The 13496-nt window shown below is 38.7% G+C and overlaps 1 protein-coding gene across 1 annotated transcript in view; it reads left to right on the forward strand.

The window, feature by feature from the left end:
• Positions 1 to 13496, forward strand: part of LOC135688984 (uncharacterized) — a 65286-nt gene that overhangs the window by 12139 nt on the left and 39651 nt on the right. The window contains exon 3 of the mRNA XM_065206066.2: positions 1 to 39. This exon is cut by the window's left edge and continues 141 nt beyond it. Within this exon, the coding sequence (XP_065062138.2) occupies positions 1 to 39 (39 nt within the window). The remainder of the gene's footprint in view (positions 40 to 13496) is intronic.

Below are 13496 nucleotides of genomic sequence, written 5' to 3' on the forward strand. Positions count from 1 at the left end.
CTTATCGATCTTGTAACATACATCCTTGCCCTGAACCACGTATGTATCATTTGTTTTTCCATTTTTTGTGTACTTTTTTGTTTCCTAAAGATTCATCTTTCTACAACCCTCAGGCTGAATCACTGCATTTTATAACTTTTCATTCATAGCATCAAAATCAACAACAACAAAATTCCAAGACTTAGAAAAGGGTCAATGAATTTTCAAAATATAGATGAAATTAGTACAGTATTTCTTCTGCTGTACCATTTTTAGTTTTATTCCGTAAGTGATATGTTTAGCCGATAGGTGATAGATATTCTATGATTTATGGAAGATGGCATTGCAAACTTCATCACAATACAGATGTAAATTTGCTTACTCTCTAAGAGGATTGGTTCGACAGTTGCTTTGTCTTTCTGCTTGCTTATTTGTTACCACATAGCATTTACTGTTGCTCTCAGCTTGTCTAATCTTCAAATTTTAACATGTGCAGTTTGAATGCAGTTTTAGTGCTCTTTAATTAATGCTGACGAGCAGTAGTTAATTTGCTAGAGAGAAACTGGAGAGAAATAATGAATTGCCTGGATCCAAGCAGTGACGTCTTTTTTGAACCACGTAAATTCAGCTGCCTCGGGTTTGCGTTGGCCGAAGGAAATGATTAGTATCGGCAAACAGCAGCTATATTGTACAATAGAAGAGGTCAACATGTCTTTATTTGCACAGGACTGACCGACAAAACGACAAAACACACTTTGGCTTCCAATAAGTGCCAGAGTTGTAGCTTTAGAGTTTGATATAGCCTTTTTCATTTAGGCATTTCAAAAAGGAATGCATCTTTTGAAAGTTCAAAATTTAACTTGAACTGCAACTCAGGAGAAGCATATGACAGGCAGATTATTTCATTCTGTATGAAAAAGTATTTGGTACATTTCACATAGGTTTAGATTAGTGACGGTCGCTTGGTGGTGTTGTGTTGGAGGCAGCAAAAGCAGCAACAGGGGGTGCAGGAGTAGCCACTTCCATTATTTTATCAGCAAGTGTTGCTAGATTGTCAGTGGAAACTGATTCGGGAGTAGAGGCTAAAATTAGCTGAGCGTTGATAGGCAGCCGATTTAGAAATATTTTTCGCAACAGGCTGTCTTCTAAACGATTGTCACCAAGAAGTTGTCGCATTTTGCGGAGAAGTTGTGAGGGCTTTCTATCACCAAGTTCTTCTGAAGTCAAAAGCTGGTGAAAACGTTTTTGCTCAGAAGCTGATGTGCGCTTAATCAGTTCTGCTTTGAGTTGATCGTACGGCTCTGCTGTAGGAGGATTGACAAGCAGGTCGCGTACCTCTTGTGCAATTTCAGGTTGCAGTGAAGCCACCACGTAGGCATATTTCGTGACTTGAGATGTGATATTGCGTGTTAAAAATTGTGCTTCCACCTGTGCAAACCAGACAACGGGATCAGTCGGCCAAAACGGAGGGAGTTTTACGCTCACAGCAGCGACTGGAGCAGAGAAAGTAAGCGAACCTGTTGAGGTGCTGGCAGTTGGTGTTTCGTCATTCATTGTTAAGATTGAGCTTTATGAAAAATGTGGCCTATCAAATAGCGAGGACACGAAAGGAACGGCACGAAAATGTAGGCAATTTGACAAGGGCAAATCAAATAAAAAGCGTGGTCACCAATTTAGTAAAAGCGTTGTTGTTTCTTTTACTAACTAAATTTTGTGTTAGTTTATATATATATAACTTCTCACCTAGGTGTGTGCAGATACGAAGAGTTGAGACGACTTGTTTTTCTCTGTACTAGAACTCGATTAATCATTTTTACTATCTACACAACTATAATAAAACAGCTCATTATAGGGGATTAACTAAAACAAAGCGAATAGAAAAGCTAGGCTACAAAGCGAATGTAAATACAATAGGAATAAAAGCTGTTGTGCGTAAGTGCAAATATGTGGCTGAGTATATGGCTGATTAAGTGCAAATAAAATGACGTATTATAAGTTCACTATAAGAGCCCCCCCTCTAGAATGTAAGAGGAGCGAAACAGTCGATATAAGTTTGCAATATGGGGGCTTCAGAAACCAAAGCGATCCGGAAAATGAACTTTGCGCCCTGAACGTGTCGTGCATTGGTGACTAGAAGAAACTGGTGTGTTGTCAATCACTGGGAAGAGTTGGTTTTCTGTTGACATGTAAGAGTCACAATCAGAATCCAAGTGGGCCACTTTGAGGCGATCAATGCTGATTGTTTTATGTGAACCAGCAATCTCTAGAACGAAATGCTTGTCTTGACGTTGAAGCACTTTGTAAGGCCCATCGTATGGTGGCTGAAGTGGCTTGCGAATGGCATCATGACGCACAAAGACAAACTTACAAGTTGCTAAGGCTGACGGAAGATGAAACTTGGTATCCTGTTTGCGAGGTGGTGTAGGCCGAAGACTTTGCATAGTAGATTGAAGACGTTGTGCATAAATTGTAGGGTCTAAAACAGAGGACTCTTGAGAAGAGGTAAAGAAATCGCCAGGAAGACGTAGGTTACAACCGTACACTAGTTGTGCAGGAGTGCAGTCAAGATCTGGTTTCAGAAGTGTCCGGAGGCTGAGAAGAATTAGTGGCAGACTTTCACACCAACGTGATGGATCAGATGATGCCTTTATTGAGCTCTTGAGTTGACGATGGAGGCGTTCAACCATGCCATTTGCAGAAGGATGATAGGCTGTTGTGTGGATCCGTTTGATTCCAAGAATCGACGTCAGTGACGCAAAAAGAGCAGATTCGAACTGAGCCCCGCGATCAGTTGTGATGGTTGAAGGGACACCGAAAACAGAAATCCAACGTGTGACGAAAGAACGGGCGACAGTTTCAGCTGTAATGTCAGCAAGTGGAATGGCCTCAGGCCATCGTGTGAAACGATCGATGCATTTCAAAAGATATTTGAAACCTTGAGATGGTGGAAGAGGTCCAACTATGTCAATATGTATGTGGTCGAAACGAACATCTGGTGTAGAGAAAGTGCCAAGGGGTGAAACAGTGTGGCGAGTAACTTTCGACTTTTGGCACGGTACACAGGATCGAGTCCAGTTGCGAATATCCTTATTTATGCCTGGCCAAACATATCGCTGAGTGATAAGATGTTGTGTAGCTCGAATTCCAGGGTGGGACATGGAATGCAACTGGTCGAAAATGAGGCGACGATAACACAAAGGAATATATGGTCGTGGGTGGCCAGTTGAGATGTCACAGAGAATGGTGCCTGTTGAAGATTGTAGAGGAAATTCCTTGAGGCGTAGTGAAGAAGACTGTACAAGAGACAAATCAGGGTCGTTTTGTTGAGCTTTGGCAAGAAGTACAAAGTCAAGAGGTGAGGATCTTTGAAGAATGTTTATATCCGTCCTAGATAGGGTGTCAGCAACAACATTTGCACTGCCATGTATATGACGAATATCTGAAGTGAACTGGGAAATGTAATCCAAGTGTCTAGTCTCGCGAGGAGAATAACGGTCAGGCGTAGCAGATAAAGCGTGGGTAAGCGGTTTGTGGTCTGTTAACACGTAGAAACGGCGGCCTTCCAAATTGTGGCGAAAATGACGGATGGACAGATAAACAGCCAATAGTTCACGACCAAAAGTACTATACTTGATTTCTGCCGGCTGTAGACGTTTGGAGAAAAAGGCAATTGGTTTCCAGATGCCGTCAATGTGTTGTTGAAGAACACCACCAACTGCAGAATTTGACGCATCAACCATTAAGCAGTATGGAGCAGTTGAAGAGGGGTGTACCAAAAGCGTAGCATTAGCTAAGGCTGTTTTAATTGCTGTAAAAGCAGATGCAGCATCACCCTTGAGAGGAAAATGGTCGTGATTACTGTTTTTGGGAGACAGGAGGTCTGTGAGTGGCTGTAGAATCGTGGCACACTGAGGAATGAAGCGTCGGTAAAAGTTGATAAAACCAAGGAATTCTCGAAGTTTACGAAGAGAAGTTGGAGGTGGAAAATCTTTGATGGCTTTGATTTTGTCAGGCAAAGGATAAATACCACCAGCAGAGATTTTGTGTCCTAGGAAGTCGATGGACAGAGCACCGAAAACACATTTAGCAGGATTTATGACTATACCGTATTCGGAAAGGCGTGTGAAAACAAGTTCTAAATGGTGTAAATGTTCCGATTCAGTAGAGCTGGCAATGAGTAGGTCATCAATGTATGCGTAGACGAAATCAAATCCGCGAAGTACTTCATCCATGAACCGTTGAAATGTTTGTGCGGCATTGCGAAGACCAAAAGGCATTCTGACAAACTCAAACAATCCAAAAGGGGTACTGATGGCAGTCTTTGGCACATCATTGGGATCCACTGGAATTTGATGGTAGGCACGGACGAGATCAATCTTTGAAAATATAGTGGCACCATGCAGCGTTGCAGAGAAATCCTGAATATATGGGATTGGGTATCGATCTGGTACTGTTACTTTGTTGAGGGCTCTGTAATCACCGCAAGGACGCCAGTCGCCAGGTGTAGGTTTAGGGACCATGTGGAGTGGAGACGACCAACTACTTTCCGAAGGGCGAATGATGCCCAATTGTAGCATGTGGTCAAACTCGGCTTTGGCGACAGCTAAACGATCTGGTGCGAGGCGTCGTGGCCGGCAGTAAACAGGTGGACCGTTGGTTCGAATATGATGGGTAACAGTGTGTTTGACAGCAGATTCTTTATAACATGGACGGGCCAGTGCAGGGAACTTCTTGAGAAGGGCTTGGTATGGAGAAGTTGTGTCTGGAAGAGCAAACATTGGCCTTGGTGAAGAGTGTGTTGATTTGATACCATTTACAGATAAGGTAGTTGTCGTATCAATTAATTTACGTTGGCGCACATCCACTTTCAAGCCAAAGTGGGCAAGAAAATCAGCACCAATAATAGCAATTGGGACGTCAGCAATAAGAAAAATCCATTGAAAATTACGGCGAAGTCCTAAATCCAAAGCCAAGGATTTTTCACCATATGTTGAGATTGGAGATTTGTTGACAGCTTGGAGGGTGATAGAAGAAGGATGTTGCTTTTCAGAGCGTGAAGGAGGAAGAACACTTACGTCAGCGCCTGTGTCGACAAGAAAACGTGTGCCAGTAGGACGGTCTGTGACATAGAATAGGCGACTTTGGTGTAGGGTGCCAGGAAGACTTGTCGCCTCTAGCCGCTGGCGGGGAAGTTTTCCTGTTGCTGAGATGCAGAAGGCTTGAATGTGAAGGAGCATGGTGGATTGCATTTGCGGGCAGCAGAACCAAAACGCCAGTGATACCAACATTGAGAACTTGCGTGACGTTCAGTGCTTGAATTTCGACGATATGGAGAGCGTGATGGAGTGGGACTGCGACCACGTGGACCAGAACGAGGTTGTGAAGTATAACGGTTGGTCAGAGCTTGTACTTGTGCAGATAAGGTGCTTATTTGCTGACGGAGTTCGGCAACTTCGCTTGGTGGTGTTGTGTTGGAGGCAGCAAAAGCAGCAACAGGGGGTGCAGGAGTAGCCACTTCCATTATTTTATCAGCAAGTGTTGCTAGATTGTCAGTGGAAACTGATTCGGGAGTAGAGGCTAAAATTAGCTGAGCGTTGATAGGCAGCCGATTTAGAAATATTTTTCGCAACAGGCTGTCTTCTAAACGATTGTCACCAAGAAGTTGTCGCATTTTGCGGAGAAGTTGTGAGGGCTTTCTATCACCAAGTTCTTCTGAAGTCAAAAGCTGGTGAAAACGTTTTTGCTCAGAAGCTGATGTGCGCTTAATCAGTTCTGCTTTGAGTTGATCGTACGGCTCTGCTGTAGGAGGATTGACAAGCAGGTCGCGTACCTCTTGTGCAATTTCAGGTTGCAGTGAAGCCACCACGTAGGCATATTTCGTGACTTGAGATGTGATATTGCGTGTTAAAAATTGTGCTTCCACCTGTGCAAACCAGACAACGGGATCAGTCGGCCAAAACGGAGGGAGTTTTACGCTCACAGCAGCGACTGGAGCAGAGAAAGTAAGCGAACCTGTTGAGGTGCTGGCAGTTGGTGTTTCGTCATTCATTGTTAAGATTGAGCTTTATGAAAAATGTGGCCTATCAAATAGCGAGGACACGAAAGGAACGGCACGAAAATGTAGGCAATTTGACAAGGGCAAATCAAATAAAAAGCGTGGTCACCAATTTAGTAAAAGCGTTGTTGTTTCTTTTACTAACTAAATTTTGTGTTAGTTTATATATATATAACTTCTCACCTAGGTGTGTGCAGATACGAAGAGTTGAGACGACTTGTTTTTCTCTGTACTAGAACTCGATTAATCATTTTTACTATCTACACAACTATAATAAAACAGCTCATTATAGGGGATTAACTAAAACAAAGCGAATAGAAAAGCTAGGCTACAAAGCGAATGTAAATACAATAGGAATAAAAGCTGTTGTGCGTAAGTGCAAATATGTGGCTGAGTATATGGCTGATTAAGTGCAAATAAAATGACGTATTATAAGTTCACTATAACGGTATTCTAATTAGAATAATTAAGTTATTCTATTTTCGGTTTTCCACTGGATTGGGAAGAGATTTAGGGACAAGTTGTTGATTTTGTGCCTTGATTGCTCTTATCTCCAGACATACTTTCTCTTTACTATTATCTATATGATAGCATTCAACAGCAAAAAGCAAGTTAAAGAATTAGAAAGTCGCGGCAATATCATTTTATTTTCATGGCAGTAGGTCGCATTTGAACGATCTTAGCTGACAAAAGGTTTTAGAACTCTAGACTTCTTTTTGAAATTTTCAAAACTATTTGACATTATATGGCAATTTTCACGACAGTATATGACATTATTCGGCCATTTCTGCTACAGTATTTGACAGTATTCGGCCATTTCTACTACAGTATTTAACAGTATTTGGCCATTTCTACTACAGTACTTTACATTATTCGGCCATTTCTGCTACAGCATTTGACATTACTCGGCCATTTCTATTACAGTATTTGACCTTATTTGGCCATTCTGCTACAGTATATGACATTATTCGGCCATTTCTATTACAATATTTGACATTATTCGGCCATTTCTGCTACAGCTTTGACATTATTTGGCTTTTTCTGCTACAGCATTTGACATTATTCGGCCATTTCTATTACAATATTTGACATTATTCGGCCTTTTCTACTACAGTATTTGACATTATTCGGCCATTTCTACTACAGTACTTGACATTATTCGGCCATTTCTGCTACAGCTTTGACATTATTTGGCCATTTCTGCTACAGCATTTGACATTATTCGGCCATTTCTATTACAATATTTGACATTATTCGGCCTTTTCTACTACAATATTTGACATTATTTGGCCATTTCTACTACAGTACTTGACATTATTCGGCCATTTCTGCTACAGTTTTGACATTATTTGGCCATTTCTGCTACAGCATTTGACATTATTCGGCCCTTTCTACTACAGTACTTGACATTATTTGGCCATTTCTTCTACAGCTTTGACATTATTTGGCCATTTCTGCTACAGCATTTGACATTATTCGGCCATTTCTACTACAGTATTTGACATTATTTGGCCATTTGTACTACAGTACTTGACATTATTCGGCCATTTTTACTACAGTACTTGACATTATTCAGCCATTTCTACTACAGCATTTGACATTATTCGGCCATTTCTACTACAGTACTTGACATTATTCGGCCATTTCTGCTACAGCTTTGACATTATTTGGCCATTTCTGCTACAGCATTTGACATTATTCGGCCATTTCTATTACAATATTTGACATTATTCGGCCTTTTCTACTACAATATTTGACATTATTTGGCCATTTCTACTACAGTACTTGACATTATTCGGCCATTTCTGCTACAGTTTTGACATTATTTGGCCATTTCTGCTACAGCATTTGACATTATTCGGCCCTTTCTACTACAGTACTTGACATTATTTGGCCATTTCTTCTACAGCTTTGACATTATTTGGCCATTTCTGCTACAGCATTTGACATTATTCGGCCATTTCTACTACAGTATTTGACATTATTTGGCCATTTCTACTACAGTACTTGACATTATTCGGCCATTTTTACTACAGTACTTGACATTATTCAGCCATTTCTACTACAGCATTTGACATTATTCGGCCATTTTTACTACAGTACTTGACATTATTCAGCCATTTCTACTACAGTACTTGACATTATTCAGCCATTTCTACTACAGTATTTGACATTATTCGGCCATTTCTACTACAATATTTGACATTATTCGGCCATTTCTATTACAATATTTGACATTATTCGGCCTTTTCTACTACAGTATTTGACATTATTCGGCCATTTCTACTACAGTACTTGACATTATTCGGCCATTTCTGCTACAGCTTTGACATTATTTGGCCATTTCTGCTACAGCATTTGACATTATTCGGCCATTTCTATTACAATATTTGACATTATTCGGCCTTTTCTACTACAATATTTGACATTATTTGGCCATTTCTACTACAGTATTTGACATTATTCGGCCATTTCTGCTACAGTTTTGACATTATTTGGCCATTTCTGCTACAGCATTTGACATTATTCGGCCCTTTCTACTACAATACTTGACATTATTTGGCCATTTCTTCTACAGCTTTGACATTATTTGGCCATTTCTGCTACAGCATTTGACATTATTCGGCCATTTCTACTACAGTATTTGACATTATTTGGCCATTTCTACTACAGTACTTGACATTATTCGGCCATTTTTACTACAGTACTTGACATTATTCAGCCATTTCTACTACAGTATTTGACCTTATTTGGCCATTTCTGCTACAGTATATGACATTATTCGGCCATTTCTGCTACAGTATTTGACAGTATTCGGCCATTTCTATTACAATATTTGACATTATTCGGCCTTTTCTACTACAGTACTTGACATTATTCGGCCATTTCTACTACAGTATTTGACATTATTTGGCCATTTCTACTACAGTACTTGACATTATTCGGCCATTTCTGCTACAGTTTTGACATTATTTGGCCATTTCTGCTACAGCATTTGACATTATTCGGCCCTTTCTACTACAGTACTTGACATTATTTGGCCATTTCTTCTACAGCTTTGACATTATTTGGCCATTTCTGCTACAGCATTTGACATTATTCGGCCATTTCTACTACAGTATTTGACATTATTTGGCCATTTCTACTACAGTACTTGACATTATTCGGCCATTTTTACTACAGTACTTGACATTATTCAGCCATTTCTACTACAGTATTTGACCTTATTTGGCCATTTCTGCTACAGTATTTGACATTATTCGGCCATTTCTGCTACAGTATTTGACAGTATTCGGCCATTTCTATTACAATATTTGACATTATTCGGCCTTTTCTACTACAGTACTTGACATTATTCGGCCATTTCTACTACAGTATTTGACATTATTTGGCCATTTCTGCTACAGTACTTGACATTATTCGGCCATTTCTACTACAGTATTTAACAGTATTCGGCCATTTTTACTACAATATTTGACATTATTCGGCCATTTCTATTACAATATTTGACATTATTCGGCCTTTTCTACTACAGTATTTGACATTATTCGGCCATTTCTACTACAGTACTTGACATTATTCGGCCATTTCTGCTACAGCTTTGACATTATTTGGCCATTTCTGCTACAGCATTTGACATTATTCGGCCATTTCTATTACAATATTTGACATTATTCGGCCTTTTCTACTACAATATTTGACATTATTTGGCCATTTCTACTACAGTATTTGACATTATTCGGCCATTTCTGCTACAGTTTTGACATTATTTGGCCATTTCTGCTACAGCATTTGACATTATTCGGCCCTTTCTACTACAATACTTGACATTATTTGGCCATTTCTTCTACAGCTTTGACATTATTTGGCCATTTCTGCTACAGCATTTGACATTATTCGGCCATTTCTACTACAGTATTTGACATTATTTGGCCATTTCTACTACAGTACTTGACATTATTCGGCCATTTTTACTACAGTACTTGACATTATTCAGCCATTTCTACTACAGTATTTGACCTTATTTGGCCATTTCTGCTACAGTATATGACATTATTCGGCCATTTCTGCTACAGTATTTGACAGTATTCGGCCATTTCTATTACAATATTTGACATTATTCGGCCTTTTCTACTACAGTACTTGACATTATTCGGCCATTTCTACTACAGTATTTGACATTATTTGGCCATTTCTACTACAGTACTTGACATTATTCGGCCATTTCTGCTACAGTTTTGACATTATTTGGCCATTTCTGCTACAGCATTTGACATTATTCGGCCCTTTCTACTACAGTACTTGACATTATTTGGCCATTTCTTCTACAGCTTTGACATTATTTGGCCATTTCTGCTACAGCATTTGACATTATTCGGCCATTTCTACTACAGTATTTGACATTATTTGGCCATTTCTACTACAGTACTTGACATTATTCGGCCATTTTTACTACAGTAATTGACATTATTCAGCCATTTCTACTACAGTATTTGACCTTATTTGGCCATTTCTGCTACAGTATATGACATTATTCGGCCATTTCTGCTACAGTATTTGACAGTATTCGGCCATTTCTATTACAATATTTGACATTATTCGGCCTTTTCTACTACAGTACTTGACATTATTCGGCCATTTCTACTACAGTATTTGACATTATTTGGCCATTTCTGCTACAGTACTTGACATTATTCGGCCATTTCTACTACAGTATTTAACAGTATTCGGCCATTTTTACTACAGTATATGACATTATTCGGCCATTTCTACTACAGTATTTGACATTATTTGGCCATTTCTATTACAATATTTGACATTATTCGGCCTTTTCTACTACAGTATTTGACAGTATTCGGCCATATCTACTACAATATTTGACATTATTCGGCCATTTCTGCTACAGTATATGACATTATTCGGCCATTTCTGCTACAGTATTTGACATTATTCGGCCATTTTTACTACAGTATATGACATTATTCGGCCATTTCTACTACAGTATTTGACCTTATTTGGCCATTTCTGCTACAGTATATGACATTATTCGGCCATTTCTGCTACAGTATTTGACAGTATTCGGCCATTTCTATTACAATATTTGACATTATTCGGCCTTTTCTACTACAGTATTTGACATTATTCGGCCATTTCTGCTACAGTACTTGACATTATTCGGCCATTTCTACTACAGTATTTGACATTATTCGGCCATTTCTACTACAGTATTTGACATTATTCGGCCATTTCTACTACAGTACTTGACATTATTCGGCCATTTCTACTACAGTATTTGACATTATTCGGCCATTTCTACTACAGTACTTGACATTATTCGGCTATTTCTGCTACAGTACTTGACATTATTCGGCCATTTCTACTACAGTATTTGACATTATTTGGCCATTTCTGCTACAGTACTTGACATTATTCGGCCATTTCTACTACAGTATTTGACATTATTCGGCCATTTTTACTACAGTACTTGACATTATTCGGCCATTTCTACTACAGTATTTGACCTTATTTGGCCATTTCTGCTACAGTACTTGACATTATTCGGCCATTTCTACTACAGTATTTGACATTATTCGGCCATTTTTACTACAGTACTTGACATTATTCGGCCATTTCTACTACAGTATTTGACATTATTCGGCCATTTCTACTACAGTACTTGACATTATTCGGCCATTTTTACTACAGTACTTGACATTATTCAGCCATTTCTACTACAGTATTTGACCTTATTTGGCCATTTCTGCTACAGTATATGACATTATTCGGCCATTTCTGCTACAGTATTTGACAGTATTCGGCCATTTCTATTACAATATTTGACATTATTCGACCTTTTCTACTACAGTATTTGACATTATTCGGCCATTTCTGCTACAGTACTTGACATTATTCGGCCATTTCTACTACAGTATTTGACATTATTTGGCCATTTCTGCTACAGTACTTGACATTATTCGGCCATTTCTACTACAGTATATGACATTATTCGGCCATTTCTGCTACAGTATTTGACAGTATTCGGCCATTTCTACTACAGTATTTAACAGTATTCGGCCATATCTACTACAGTATTTGACCTTATTTGGCCATTTCTGCTACAGTATTTGACAGTATTCGGCCTTTTCTACTACAGTATTTGACAGTATTCGGCCTTTTCTACTACAATATTTGACATTATTCGGCCTTTTCTACTACAGTATTTGACATTATTCGGCCATTTCTGCTACAGTATATGACATTATTCGGCCATTTCTACTACAGTACTTGACATTATTCGGCCATTTCTACTACAGTATTTGACCTTATTTGGCCATTTCTACTACAGTATTTGACATTATTCGGCCATTTCTACTACAGTATTTGACATTATTCGGCCATTTTTACTACAGTACTTGACATTATTCAGCCATTTCTACTACAGTATTTGACCTTATTTGGCCATTTCTGCTACAGTATATGACATTATTCGGCCATTTCTGCTACAGTATTTGACAGTATTCGGCCATTTCTATTACAATATTTGACATTATTCGGCCTTTTCTACTACAGTATTTGACATTATTCGGCCATTTCTACTACAGTATTTGACCTTATTTGGCCATTTCTACTACAGTATATGACAATATTCGGCCATTTCTGCTACAGTATTTGACAGTATTCGGCCATTTCTATTACAATATTTGACATTATTCGGCCTTTTCTACTACAGTATTTGACATTATTCGGCCATTTCTACTACAGTATTTGACATTATTTGGCCATTTCTGCTACAGTACTTGACATTATTCGGCCATTTCTACTACAGTATTTGACCTTATTTGGCCATTTCTACTACAGTATTTGACATTATTCGGCCATTTTTACTACAGTACTTGACATTATTCAGCCATTTCTACTACAGTATTTGACATTATTTGGCCATTTCTACTACAGTATTTGACCTTATTTGGCCATTTCTACTACAGTATATGACATTATTCGGCCATTTCTGCTACAGTATTTGACAGTATTCGGCCATTTCTATTACAATATTTGACATTATTCGGCCTTTTCTACTACAGTATTTGACATTATTCGGCCATTTCTACTACAGTATTTGACATTATTTGGCCATTTCTGCTACAGTACTTGACATTATTCGGCCATTTCTACTACAGTATTTGACCTTATTTGGCCATTTCTACTACAGTATTTGACATTATTCGGCCATTTCTACTACAGTACTTGACATTATTCGGCCATTTTTACTACAGTACTTGACATTATTCAGCCATTTCTACTACAGTATTTGACCTTATTTGGCCATTTCTGCTACAGTATATGACATTATTCGGCCATTTCTGCTACAGTATTTGACAGTATTCGGCCATTTCTATTACAATATTTGACATTATTCGACCTTTTCTACTACAGTATTTGACATTATTCGGCCATTTCTGCT

The sequence above is a fragment of the Rhopilema esculentum genome, chromosome 9, assembly GCF_057945365.1.
Source record: "Rhopilema esculentum isolate cy_ngs chromosome 9, ASM5794536v1, whole genome shotgun sequence".
NCBI classification, from domain to species: domain Eukaryota; kingdom Metazoa; phylum Cnidaria; class Scyphozoa; order Rhizostomeae; family Rhizostomatidae; genus Rhopilema; species Rhopilema esculentum.